Source organism: Apus apus, chromosome Z (assembly GCF_020740795.1).
Source record: "Apus apus isolate bApuApu2 chromosome Z, bApuApu2.pri.cur, whole genome shotgun sequence".
NCBI lineage: Eukaryota > Metazoa > Chordata > Aves > Apodiformes > Apodidae > Apus > Apus apus.
The window spans coordinates 41,731,072-41,745,789 of NC_067312.1; the positions used below are offsets into that span (position 1 = coordinate 41,731,072).

Genomic DNA, 14,718 nt, shown 5'->3' on the forward strand with positions numbered 1-14,718 from the left:
TGTAAAAGATTTTTTTGTTATGTCCAGCCTAAATCTACCCATCATAGAATCATAGAATATGCTGAGTTGGAAAGGACCCATTGGGATCATTGAGTCCAACTCCTGTCCCTGTGTATGGCACCCCAAAATCACACCATGTGCCTGAGAGCATCATCCAAATGCTTCTTGAACTCGGGCAGGCTTGGTGCTGTGACCACTTCCCTGGGAAGCTTGTTCCAGTGCTCCACCACCCTCTGGGTGAAAAAACTTTTCCTGATACCCAACCTAAACCTCCCCTTATTCAGCTTCCTGCCATTTCCTTCCAGCCTCAGCTAGGTATCACAAACTTGCTGAGGGTGCACTGAGTCCCACTAGCTATCATAGAATCATAGAATGACAGGTTGGAAGGGGTCTTAAGCATCACTTGGTCCAACTTTTCTAGGTAATACTGTAGATTATATGAGAGGGCTCAGCACCCTGTAAAGCTGAGGCTCAAAACTGTCCAATGTAGGGGAATCTACCACTTCCCTAAGGGAGACTATTCCAGTGTTTAACAAAAAGATCGCACAGATCAACACCTGACTCCGAAACTGATGATACCAACAGGACTTAGGGTTTTTTGATCACAGTTTGGACTCCAGGCCTGCTGGCACTGGATGGGAAGACCCTGTCCCACAGAGGAAAAGGGGTACTAAGGCAGGAGTTAGCAGGGCTTATTGATAGGGCTTTAAATGTTGGAAGGGGGTGGGAGATAAAGCCAGGCTTACTACACATGAGCCTAGGGGTGGTGTGCCCATGTCGGGCATGAAGTTGATAACCCAGCCAAAGTGCATTTACACCAATGCACACCGCATGGGAAACAAAGAGGAAGAGCTGGAAGCCCTTGGTGCAAACACAGGGCTCACTAACGGGTTATTAACCACGGAAGTGGTCAGGTCAGCTAGTCAGGCAACCTCACTGGAGCTTTCTACAAATGATGCAGCATGGGGAATAAACAGGAGGACTTAGAGATGAGGGTGAGCCTACAGGGCTGTGATCTCATTGGCATCACTGAGACCTGGTGGGATGGCTCCTAGGACTGGAGCATCAGAATGGAGGGTTACAAACTCTTTAGGAAGGACAGACAGGGGAGATGGGGTGGGAGTGTTACCCTGTATGTCAAAGACCAGCTGGAGTGCAAGGAGTTCTCCCTGGGGATAGATGAGGAGCCAACAGAGTTTATGGGTTAAGATTAAGGGGAAGAAAGGCCAAGGGACATCATGGTGGGGGTTTGCTGTAGGTTGCCTGAGCAGGAGGTTAATATAGATGAGGCACTATATAGACAGATAGGAGCAGCTTCATGTTCACATGCCATGGTCCTCATGGAAGACTTCCACCACCCTGACATCTGTAGGAAGAACCACTCTGCTAAATGCAAACAATCCAGGAGGTTCCTAGAGTACCAGAATGATAACTTCCTTTTCCAAGTAATGGAGGAACCAACAAGGAGAGGTGCTATGCTGGATTTTGTCCTCACCAACGAGGAAGGGCTGGTGAGGGATGTCAAGCTCAAGGGCAGCCTAGGTTGTAGTGACTATGAAATGGTGGAGTTCGAGATCCTTAGGGCAGCAAGGAGGGCTCACAATAAGCTTACTACCCTTGACTTCAGGAGGGCAGATTTCAGCCTGTTCAGGGACCTGCTCAGAGAAAGTGATAACATCCTGAAGGGTAGAGGGGCCCATGAAAACTGGCTGATATTTAAGGATCACCTTCTCCAGGCTCAGGAGCGTTGCATCCCAACTAAGAGGAAGTCAAGTAGAAACTCCAAGAGGCCAGCGTGGATGAGTAAGCAGCTCCTAGAGAAGCTCAAACTAAAGAAAGAAGCATACAGGGGGTTGAAGCTAGGGCCAGGTATCCTGGGAGGATTACAGAGAGGCTGTATGAGCATCTAGGGATCAGGTTAGGAGAGCCAAATCCCTGCTAGAATTAAATCTTGCCAGGGATGTTATGAACAATAAGAAAAGCTTCTTTAGGTATGTTGGGGAGAAAAGGACAACCAAGGAGAATGTAGGCCCTCTCCTGAAAGAAACAAGCAGGGTAGATACACAGGACATTGAGAAGGCTGAGGCCGTCAGTTACTTGTTTGCTTCAGTCTTCTTTGGCAAGTGCTCCAGCCTCAACACAAAGGCCACAATTGGGGAAAACTGGGCATTGGGAGAATGAAGCAATCCCATTGTAGGAGAACAGGTTCGTGACCATCTAAAGAACCTGCAGGTGCATAAATCTATGTGACTTGATGGGATTCACCCATGGGTCCTGAGGGAGCTGGTGGATGCAATTGCTGAGCCTCTGTCCATCATATTTGAGAGGTCATGGCAGTTTGGTGAGGTTTCTGCTGAATGGAAAAAAATTAACCCCTATTTTTAAAAAGGGGAAAAAGGAAGACCCAGGGAACTACAGGCTGGTCAGTCTCCCCTCTGTGCCTGGCAAGATCATAGAGCAGATCCTCCTGGAAAGTCTGTTATGGGACATGGAAAATAAAGAGGTGATTGGTGACAGCCAACATATCTTCACTAAGGGCAAGTCATGCCTGACCAATCTGGTGGCCTTCTACAGCAAGGCTACAGAGATGCTGGATGGTGGCAGAGCAACTACCTGGATTTGTGCAAGGTGTTTGACACTGTCCGACGTGACATCCTGGTCTCCAAACTGACTAGACATGGATTTGACAGATGGACCACTCGGTGGTTAAGAGATTGTCTGGATGGCCTCACCCAGAGAGTTGTGGTCAATGGCTCAATGTCCAAATGGAGGCAGGTGGTGAGTGATGTCCCTCAGGGGTCAGTATTGGGACCAGTGCTGTTTAACATCTTAATTGGAGATATGGACAGTAAGAATGAGTGTATCCTCAGCAAGTTTGTGGATGATACCAAGCTGTGTGGTGTGGTCGACACCCAACAGGGAAGGGATGCCATCCAGAGGGACCTTGACAGGCTGGAGAGGTGGGCCAGTGCCAACCTCATGAAGTTCAACAAGGCCAAGTGCAAGGTCCTGCACCAGGGTCGACACAACCCCAGGCACAAATACAGGCTGGGGGGAGAATGGATTGTGAGCAGTCCTGAGGAGAAGGACTTGGGGGTGGTAGTAGATGAGAAGCTCGACATGAGCTGCCAGTGTGCGCTGGAGCCCAGAGCCAGTTGTGTCCTGGGCTGCATCAAAAGAAGTGTGGCCAGCAGGGCCAGGGAGGGGATTCTGCCCCTCTACTCTGCTCTGGTGAGACCCCACCTGGAGTATTGTGTACATTTCTGATGCCCTCAGCGCAAGAAAGATATGGACGTGTTGGAAAGGGTCCAGAGAAGGGCCACCAAGATGACCAAAGGCCTGGAGCACCTGTGCTGTGAAGAAAGGCTGAGGGAGTTGGGCCTGTTCAGCCTGGAGAAGAGAAGGCTCCAGGGAGACCTTATAGCAACCTTCCAATGCTTGAAATGGGCCTACAGGAAAGCTGGGGAGGGGCTTTTCAGCAGAGAAGGTAGTGACAGCTTAATCTCTCATGGTGCTCCAGTGGTATGAATCATCCCACCGTGTTTCAGTTACTCGTATGATCTCATAACTACCTGAATGGACATGGAGCTGCAGTTCTTCCTGTTTAGTTCCCAGACTGTGTGCGTTTGTATATATACTCTTTAGGTGGCTGATCTTTTCGTTCTCATTTCAGGAGACAGCTGAGGCACGTTTTACACTACTCTGGTTGGCCTGGTTTATTCCTCAGTTGGTTGCAGTGGTGATGGTGGTGGGATCACTGCCATTTTGGATCCCTCCCCCTGGTACTAGCGCACCGCTCACAGGCTCCTTTTTAGTAATACCAGTTTTGCCACTGCCTCCCTTCAAGTCTAGTTTAAAGACCTTTCTGTGAGTGCTCCTGGCTCCTGACTCAGGATCCTTTTCCCCCTTTGGGATAGGCATATCCCATCTTTTCCAGCAGCCCGTGGTCACAGAACGCAAAATGCTGTCATGTAGCCATGCATTGATCTGTAGGCTCCTTCTGTTTATCCTCTCATCAGTCCTTGCAACAGGTGGGATAGAGGCAAACACTGCTTGTACTCCCACCCCCCTAACCAGCTGTCCTAGGGCCATGAAGTCTCTCTTCATTGCCCATGGACTTTGGTAGCAATCTCATCACTGCCGACCTGAAAAATTGCTAATGGGTAGTAGTCTGAGGGTTGAACAAGGGTAGGGAGTTTTTCCTATACATCCTTGATGCTGGCCCTAAGGAGGCAGCAAACCTCTGTCATTGATGTTTACAGAAGTTGACATGACATAGTGCTCTTTGCATTTTAGGTCTCTTAAATGACTTTTGTGCTTGCCAGGTATTTTTTCAGAACATCTCTGTGGAACTTGGGGGAATCTGTTGATAATATTATTGTTGCTAGTGCTGATGTGGTTTTTGAAAACTTTCTACTCAGGTGCTTGTTTTGGAGGACACAAGACAGCTGTTGTAGTTTAGCACAAGATACAACCTTTTTTCCCCACTATGCATGTACAATCAGATGTGAATTTTAATGTAGTGCTTTTCAACAGATACTGAGTAGTACATCATATATCTGTTCAAGAACAGAAGAATGCTCTCAGCATTTAAAGCTAGGAATTAAAAAACAGATTTTGAAGTAAGCCATAGGTGTTCATGACCTTACAGAGATACTTTAAGGTGGCTAGTGGGATTGTATGAGCTCAAGCTCTGTCTTGATAAGCAAAGAGCCTGAGGGAGGCATGGCATTGTTTATGTATAGGAAATCTGTTCCACAAAGACTTAACTAAGTATCTGACAGAGAATGAAAATTAATACGCAGTTTTAAGTCCTAGTTAAAGAGCTCTTTATGGCTTGAACTTGCCTAGGATGTTGAAGGTGAAAACCTGTGCTGCCTTTAAAATTGTTCAGAGGTGCTTGCTCAGAGAAGCAAGTGCTGTGTTTTTCATATGTTGATTTTTGGGTCCTTGTGGTCTGATTAGAGGGATACTGGGGAAAAAGAAATATCGAAGTAATAAAAGCAACATGTAGCCAGTAAAGTAAGTTGAATTTACCATTCCTTTTCTCCCTTTGCAAATATAAAGAACTTCTGTTTTTCCAAGAAAATGGTGGGTAAGCTATTGATGCTTATAAAATCATTGCTGTGGCTAATTATCTGAGCGCAGTTGCTTATGTATGCATCGTTGCACTGTTCTCTACCTTCCAACTTCCCTCTGAAAGTGGACACAGCCCTTGCTCTGCAGATCATTATCATAATTGGTAGTAAGACAGACCTGTTACTCATCCTTTTTTGAGCACATTTCTTATGGCAGGTGTCTAGTTTTTAATTAACTGCTAATGAACATGCCTAGTAGACCATGATACTCCTGCCAGCTTAGACTGTTTTATATCTCATAGCTGCTATGCTCTTGAAAGTTGATAGAGCAGTCATTAGTGTCTTTGAAGTGATAGGAAAGTGATTATATGCATAACATTGTTCTTTTTAGGATCTGCTATGGCAAATGACTTGTTACTAAATACATCTAGTGAGTACTGCTGTTACCATTTCACTGGTGTTTACTTTCTTCCTCTGTGTGTAGCATGTATTCCTTTTTCACCTTCTAGGAAGAGAATGTTATACACTTTTTAAAATTCAAGTTTTAAAATAGAGTAAGCATAAACTTCTGGAAAGGATCATCTTTGTCTTAGGCAGAACTTTTACATCTATTATGAATGGTAATATATAAACAATAATTAGTATACTTCAGTCTTAAATAGCAGTGAGCCTCAGATAATAAACATTAAATCATTATATACCTTTGGCTTAAACAACCACAATCAGATTTTTAGTGTTAAGTCTGTTTAATGTAGTGGTATATTTAAGCATCTTTGGGTACCATTTTCCTCTGCTGTCCTCAGTAACCATTTCACAAAGCTGCTAAGATGTTGTGCAAATGTATTTCCACTTACAGCTCTCATATTCCATTCTATGTCTGACAGTGGGCATTGCTCTTCACAGTCCATATACAGTCTTGTCAGAGAAACAGGATATAGCTCTTCTTGCCACATACTTTCAGCTTCAGACTCTGGTAGAGGACGTTTATCTGATCCTCATTTCTGGGACTTTTTAAATACTCTATATGTAGGTTACAAAGCAGAGCCAGAAAAATTGTAGGTAACAGTTTGGTTTCTGAAAACATTAAGCTGTGCTTCCTGAAATCATGTGGGTTAACTCATTTGCAAATTAAACCAAGCAAGAGCAGTGTGAATAAACGGAATATGCACAGGCTTCCTGAAGGGGTAGGGACAACAGCAGAAACAATTTAACTTTATTTCCCTGTTTTGGCCTTCTCATGCCCACAGCTAATTTGAGCTCACTGTTGGAGAAGGGTGGAAATTTTTCTCTATGAAACCTATTCTTGCTCTTTGCCAATTGTATGCCACAACTAAGTAATCCTGTGTGATAGTACAGCTGGGGAAAAGTAAAACCAATGCCATGAATGCAGTACAGTACTGCTGATGCATGGTATCTCATGGCTGGAGTGCAGATGATTGACCTGGCTTATGTGGTCAAAGAGGAAGGGAATGACTAAGGGTACCATCTCTCTGAGAGAGTCTCCCAGAACATCATATTATGCCCTGATTTGAGGAAGCATGCTGGAAACTACTGAAGTCTTGATAAAGTCCGTGAGAAGAGAGATGTACTTTTGTTCTTTAGAGGCTGAATCAGAAAAAACAACACAAAAAGCAAACCCAAAATGCCTAGAGCCCTGTTAGACTTTACAGTGGTTTTCACTGATACTTCCTCAGTTAAATGAAGTTCTGCTAGCAATAGCTGCTTGATTTTTTTAGGTGGTGGTCTACTGCTGCAACTACTTCAAATAAAAATAATTCTTAAACTTTATTAAAAATGCTTCTTTTTTGGGTTGTTGTCAAGGATAGTGATCAGATGTACATAATGCAATGAAGCCTAGCAAGTCTTTATGCAGCACTTGAAAATAAATTCCTGATACATGATGTGAGAAAGATTTGGTGAACTTGTTGCTTTACAGAATTGACTACAGGGATTGTGGTAAGCTTTCAGATTTGTCTTTTAACTAAAAAATAAGTAAATGATGGCTGTGTTACAGTTGAGACAGCAGAAAAGTGGAAGATTAGCAGGTCCAGCCCAGAATTCTTCAGTGTCAGTCTCTTGTGTCTACTTAAAATTATAAACAGCTCAAGGCTGTTTATAATGTCTGGGTATGTGTTTATGAGAAATAAAGTACAGAAGTGAAGTAGTTATCTAAATGGTAATAGATTAAGTAATTCCTATGCGAGTAGATGTTATACAAGTATTTTTGACAATTTTCTTCAGTCTTCAGACCTATAGGAGCAGACCATATATTTTTTGATTATTTTGAGTTGTGTTATTTTGGAGTAAATTGTGAAAAACTATGAGTTTAAGTCTGTGTATGATTTCAGTAGTTCAGCGGTGCTGCAACAATTTTGCCTGCACTTGGACAAAAAGCATTGACCAGGTCAAACTCTTAGGTCTAGCTAAGCTCATTCTGTTCAGAAATTCACATAACTGTCTTCTCTGTTATCACATGAGTTGAATGATGCTCTACCGTTTGGCATGATATCTACCTTCAGCAGAAGGATGGTGAAGCATGCCCGAAGTTCTGTTAATATGCCCTGGCTCACAGAAGCAGGAGAGAGAGGTAGAAAATATTTTTGTCTTAAGCAGCCTAAAGGAAAGCTAGGACTGAACTGAAGATGCTTTTGAAGCTTAATTATATAAATTAATCAGTGTTGAACATTTTGGACAAGTTAATTGATTAGCTGAATTTGGAAAATACTACTGAAACCATAACAGAGGTAGCTGGAAAATATACATGGAGAAGCCAGTTCATTATAAGGACTCTGTTTCTAAAATTGCTTATAGGTTAATATGCTAGATGGGTTACAGGGTTGTGTGTCCACTCATGATACTGAACTTGCGAGCTGCTTTTGAAAGAGTTAGAGGTTTTTCAATTCATATATACCATGTTTCTTGTTTAGAATTCCATTACCTTATTGATGCTGTCTGGAACACTTCGATTTTAAGCTCAAAGTTAGTTCTTAAATACAGTGTTAGTTATTGTGGGGTTTTTTACCGCAAAAACTGAGTTGAGTAAAATACAAATTTAAATACACAGAATATTAAATTCAGGAGTGTGTTTTAGATTTTTTTAATACTAAAAATGTAAACCTGCTTACTGTTTCCAAACTGGGGAAAAGGAGGGGGTTGAGTTTAAATCAGTCTTGCCAGTGAAACACTTTTTTTTTTCCCCCTTAGAACAGTAATACTTCTTTCTATAGAAGGGAAAAGGTATTTGGGCCTTTTACTGCTATGTGTTTGTCACTGGTGAGGCAGTTGGCAGGCAGTAGCTGCCCAGAGCAACCTGTAGTCCTTAGGCTGCACAACAAATATCCAGCTAGCCTTTTTTGGTTAATGGGACATGAGCAAAGCTGTCCACAGACAGCATGATGTAATGCAGTATGTATGGTGTGGTGGAACAGAGGAGAGGATAGATTTAAAATAAACAAATTAAAAAATCCTTTTCTGACTCTGAATAATTAACCAAACTTCTCCCTTCTCCTTCCCAAACTATGTGCTCTGCATTGTTCTTCTGGGGATGATGATACTGCTGGGAATAGCAGCAGCAGTTGCAAGCTCAACATCTGTCCCATGGCCATGGACCTCCAGTGCCTCTAACACCACATCCATCAGGACTTCAGCCTCCAGGAATCCCTCCACTTGCAAGCAGTGCTGGCCTTCTTGCCCTGTCTAGTGCTTTGGGTGGGCAGTCTCACTTGGCAATAAAAGATGACAAGAAGCATCACGATGCAGAACACCACAGAGGTGAGAGGCATGGCAGGCCTGATTAGGACATTGTGAAATTTGCGCATTGCTGCGAATTATATGCATCTCTAAAGAATTCCAGTTGCATAGAATGAGAAAAAACTGTTGGCAAAGTTGCAAATGTCTGCATATATATCACTGAAGCAAAATTCAGCTTGGAATTTTTCAGTGTTTTAAAAGGGGATCACTAGGTGTCACCTGCTCTATAGTTTGCAGGACATTTTGACATCCTGGTATAAACGCTTAGTTGTAACACGAGTGGCCTGCACCATATTGTGGAAAATTGTTAAACTAAACTGCATAATGGGTAATTTTTTTTTCAGAGAAAGTAATGTTGTTAAATGGGTAGGTGGGAAGATAGGGGGGACAAGAAGTTAAAGTTTGAAGTGAATGTGTTCAAACAAAAGATTTAGATAATTGCATCTGTTACTTTAGTTTTGTAGGTTTAAATTCTAGTACGCAATGAAGTATTCAGCAAAATTGCACTTGACTAATTTTTGAAAAGAAAATAATTTATTCTGTCATGAAATAAAAGTAGGCTTTGTGTATGGTTAAACTGTAAATTGTGTTTACAAAATACTGTAATTTTCAGGAAATCGCTGTATTAGGAATGTGCAATGACTTATATAAATAAAAGCCATTTTAAAACTGTTGGTGGCTTGTGTTCTAATTTTTTTCCCCCCTTTTTATTTCTGTTCTTGCCTCTGTGTCTGAACGGGCATGTCTGTGCATTTCTTGGTTACTGCGGGAGCAGACAGAGAGCCAGGCACAGTAAGTACCAACATTCCTGCTAATGTTTCCACTTCTATATAATGTAATTATGAGATGTTGCACTATTTTTCTGCTTTGCCTTCTTTTTAGTCAGTTTCATGGTTACTAGGCCTGTCTGTTTTCTGTTAAGGTGTCTCTTGGTTTATGCATAACACCAAGCAATTTGTTTGGAGGACTGTATGACTCAAGTTTCTTTCTTGAGCAGAATGAATTTGGGAAAGTTGGAACTTGGGGTTGGCTTATTGGTATTGTGCAGGAAGCTCCAAATCAAACAAAACATGGCTGCAACTTAAAGTATAACATTATTAATAATAGTTCAAATTTTTCCTGTAGGATTTTCAGAAAACAAGAGTTGAACAACAGATGATAATTTTAAAATTAATGTGTCATGATGATGTTTTTCCCTAGGTGTTTCTCTAACTGAATCTGTTAAAGCCATACTAATGACTTTACTGCTTAGTTTCTCCTTGAGGTATAACTTCCATAGCAATACTTCTTTTCCCTTTAAATATAACCTGAAATAGATTGGGTCTAAGACAATGTTGTCTGAAAACCTGCCAAAGGACTGCTTTCTTACAGCTTTTTATAGTGTTGTTTTTTGAGTGCTACTGCGACATTAATCTACTGGAGATGAGCATTTGCAACTTTTACAACATTTCAAGTAATAAAACTGAATTTCTTGTTAAATTTGAGTCTTTTTTTTATTATTATTAGAAAGGTATGAGCTAGAAAATGTCATTTGACAGGTATTTTTATGGTACTAAACTTCTGATTTTTGCTGCTGCTGCTTTTTTTCTTTTTTTTTTTTTTTTTTGTACCAGGGCTTGACAGTTATTTACTGGACACTATCTGCATATATTTTGTGGTAGTCTGTTTTGTTTTTACATTACTAAGCAAGAATCATTCATTTCAGCTTACTTAATGTTATTAATGACAGTGTAGTTGGAATTAATTTTAGGATGGCTTTTCTTGAATCCTCAGGCTTCAGAATGTTTTTTTGAGTGGTACATATTTCTTTGAGTGATGTTAGCCAAGTGCAGGATTCTTAACAGCTTTTCTTAAGAAATAAGGAAAGGAGGTTTGGAGTGTGTGGCTGTGTACACACACATACGAATGTGGGAATTATGACTTTTATGTTTTGCTTTGGTTGTTATGTTTCCTCTCCTTGCTCTCTGCCCATCTTCCCCTGCCCTGTCCATCCTGTGCTTTGCTAAAGGTTTTTTGACTTTAAAATAAATGCTTCACAGTGTTGTGAAACTGAGAGTCTGAATTGGTCTTGTAGAGGAGCATAGTTCTTGCCTACAGAAGAACTGTCAAAAAGTGAACCCAGCTTTTGTGTTGTGGGAGATTGACAGTATCACTTGCTTACTTTCCTGTGTACATTTTGATTTATTGAAGTATGTAAAATTGTTAACAAAGTTACTTTTCCATATGTGTAACTCATGATTGTTTGGTTATTATCTGTGGTAGGCTTTATGATGTGTTTACCACAAAGTAACCTTTGAAGAATCTGAGGCTTTATTTCATAAAATAACTTTGTCATATGCATATTGCTACACCATGGTGGCCACAGTTTCTTTTTGGTCCAAGTGGAGAATAATAACTCATACTCTAATTGAACGTGGATAGCTGAATACAGGTGAGCTTAAACTTCAACTTAGAATTGTTTGAATACAGTGATGCATTAGAATCTTGGCTGAACAGCAAATGCTGTCTTCAGTGAAAGAGTCATAACTCAGATGATAGTCCAGTTCAAATCTGTGGCTAAAATGATCAGCTGGGAATGGTTTGCTCTTTGAACTTCTGCAATTATCTTTTAAATTTATTTCTTTTTATTTTAAAATAAATTTTTGAGGATTATATAAAATTGGTCATAAGACACACAGCACACCAGTAGGTCTGTTTAATTATTGTTTGTAGTTCCAACTGAGAAGTAAGCTCTTATTTTGCAAATTACTTCATAACGTCTGAGCCACCAAGATAAGATAAATTTGCTTTTCATAGTAACATTTAAGTGTAGTAGTGCTGCCAGAAGTCTGACAATAGCTTGCTTTTTTCATTCAAGACACCAAAACTCATGCTGTTTGTTAGTTACCTAAAATAATAATGATATTTGTATTACTGTGCAGTTTATAGTACGATTTTCATCAAATATGTCTAACGTCTGTTGCCATCAACAGAAGCTGACAGCTTTCACTGTGCAAATTAGAACGATTACAATTTAGTGCTTGCCTATTTTGTTTTAAATTGATTTAAAAAAAAAAACAACCTAGCTTTGTGTTAAAGCATATTGTGGCATATTATTTGAGCATATTCTGGTTTAAATGACATCTGGCTTTGTTTTTTTCAAGTTTCCTTAAGCAAACAAGCAGTCACAAGCTTTTATGTATTGTGTATTTAGAAAAACTTCCTAGTGCAGTGAGATTAATTTATTTATAAAGGAATAAAAATATCACAAAATCACAGAATCTTAGGGGTTGGAAGGGACCTTGAAAGATCATCTAGTCCAACCCCCCTGCCAGAGCAGGATCACCTAGAGCACATCACACAGGAACGCGTCCAGGTGGGTTTTGAATGTCTCCAGTGAAGGAGACTCCACAACCTCTCTGGGCAGCCTGTTCCAGTGCTCTGTCTCTCTCACAGTAAAGAAGTTTTTTCTGATGTTTCCATGGAACCTCCTGTGCTCCAGTTTGCACCATTTACCCCTTTTCCTATCACTAGGCATCACTGAAAAAAGCCTGGCTCTGTCCTCCAGACAGTTGCCCTTAACATACTTGTAAACGTTGATGAGGTCACCTCTCAGACTCTTCTCCAAGCTCAAGAGACCCAGCTCCCTCAGCCTTTCCTCATAAGGGAGATGTTCCACTCCCTTAATCATCTTTGTGGCTTTGTGCTGGATTCTTTCAAGCAGTTCCCTCTCCTTCTTGAACTGAAGGACCAACATGCAATGATTTCCTTATTCTTGGTTGTGATCAGTGTCCATTTTTACCTAGTTTTGCTATTTTTAAATGGCAAGGGCTGCATTTTTTAATATTACTTACAGTTTCAGGAAATAAAAATACAAAGTTTTTTGTAAATGCTTGTTTGTGAAACATTTAAAATAGTAGAAATTGTAAACTTCATACATGAACTTTATTTTTTAAATTAAATTATAGGACTACATGAATAATGGCAGGTAGGTTTTGGCTGATGCAGCTGTAAACAATTTGAACTGGGTTGTGTTATTGTGGGAATGTAGGCATCCCTGCTATTGAGATGCAGTCTAGCTATAGGTAGTGAAGTCAGGCAAAGTAAGCAAGTTTTGCAGCTGAAGCTTAATAAAGTTTTGGGAGACATCAATACAAGAGAACTTAGATGTCTGCATTTTTTTATGTAGGGAACATGCTTTCAACATTTTGCAGACTAGTCTTAGGTGTTCGTTTATCACTTGTCTTCTCACTGTTCTAGTATCCTGTTTGGACAGTGTAGAAATGCAAATGTTCTGAATTGCTGTATTAAATCAGTAGTAATTTGTAGACAGTGATATCTAACTAATGTGCTTGGGATTTACCCTAAGGTTGATGTTTATGTTTTGTCCTCATGAAAAACATTGAGTTTATTTTATAAGTCTTAGGGAATATTAAATTTCCAAGATACTTTTTTGCCTTCATTGTTAAGCATAAATGTTGCTGCTGTTTTGTAAAACAAATGCTCTTTTCTTACAGCAGAAAAACACTGTGTCCATTGCTCTCTGTCCTATTCTTTTCTTCCCAGTCTTGGAGGTAGTGGGCATACACAATTTAATGATATTTTTTCATTGATATTATGTGCAGGCTGGTTCACTTTTGTATTTCAATTATTTTAAATAGGGAAGGCAGGAGAGAAATAATAAAATAAGTTACATGAAAATGTAGGGTACTTTTCAGTGTAGCACATGTATACTTCTTGGCCTTTGTGAAGAAAATATTGTTTTCCATTAATATAGTCTGCAATTGAAAAACTTCTTTAATCAGTTATATCTTTTATTTTTATTGGTTCAATGGATGCAGCAGGGGTTGCTTACCTGGAAGAGCTGTGGGATGGTGTGTTCAGTTCAGTTTGTAGCTGATACAAAGCAGCCTCCTGAGGTTGATGACAAAGGGCTGGAGGATTGCGGTGGTCTTATGTAAATTTTTATGGACACCCTGATTTTGACAAACATTAGCTAGAATATACTGAATCAATAGAATCGTTACTCTCTGTGTCCCAATTATTCAATACATGTGGAGGGTGATTCAAATCTATGTAGGCTTCTAGACTTACTTGTTCCTAATGTGAACATACTAGTCTAAAGGTAACTGAAAATGGTGGGTGAGAGAAGAGTAAAATCAGTAGCTTTCCATTACTGGTAATTTTAAACTAAACCTGATGACTTTGTGTCAGCTTTTGGGTTGTTGACGTGTGTTTCCAAGAAACATATTCAACAAGTGGAATTTAATGATTCTTGACTCACTTTGCATGCAATCTTATTGTGCCTTGCTGGGGGGTGGTTAAGCGGTAGTCCCTCTTCCAGTCTCCACTATGTTTCTATCAGGGAGTCCCAGCAACGAGCAGTGGGACTGCTGAGCAACTGGTATTTTTGTTCTAGATGGTAGACTTGGTACTGTTCTGCCTGCTCAGCAAGGGACTGCATTTGTTCCTGTCTACATATGGATACCTGTAGGTCGGCTTTTGTGTGGTGCAGCAACATGGGTGCAGTGCCATGGTCAAATAAACACAGCAGCCCTTCTTGGTGATATGGGCAAGCACCAGTTCTCAGCTTTACTAACTGGCTGTAATGGCAGATGGGTGCAGTTGGTTTTGCTGTATGCTAAGTCAGTGAATAGCTAAGGACAGAGCAAGTGTGTGTGTGTTTCTTTGGGACAAAGGGGACTGGGGGGAATAGGAGCCCAGCACCAGAGGAGTTCTTAATTGGGACCAGGTGTAGTAGAACAGTCAGCACAGATGTGATGTAAAAACTGTTATTTAACTGCTGTAATGATCAACATACAGTTAATTGTCAGTTCTGTATGTTCTAGTGAGTTTTCTGTGCTTTATTATAACTGGGCTAAATGAGGTACTGTGAGCACTCAGCCTGTAC

The 14,718-nt window shown here is 40.6% G+C and overlaps 1 protein-coding gene across 6 annotated transcripts in view; it reads left to right on the top strand.

Annotated features, from left to right (window-relative positions):
* The window catches only part of LOC127395306 (transducin-like enhancer protein 1), a 93,345-nt gene that overhangs the window by 37,945 nt on the left and 40,682 nt on the right, over positions 1-14,718 (top strand). For 4 of the 6 annotated variants that reach the window (XM_051642032.1, XM_051642035.1, XM_051642037.1 and 1 more), the window contains 2 exons: positions 8,645-8,849; positions 9,604-9,620. In XM_051642032.1, coding sequence (XP_051497992.1) covers positions 8,645-8,849; positions 9,604-9,620 — 222 coding nt within the window. The remainder of the gene's footprint in view (positions 1-8,644; positions 8,850-9,603; positions 9,621-14,718) is intronic. The other 2 variants (XM_051642033.1, XM_051642036.1) reach the window with 1 other exon arrangement.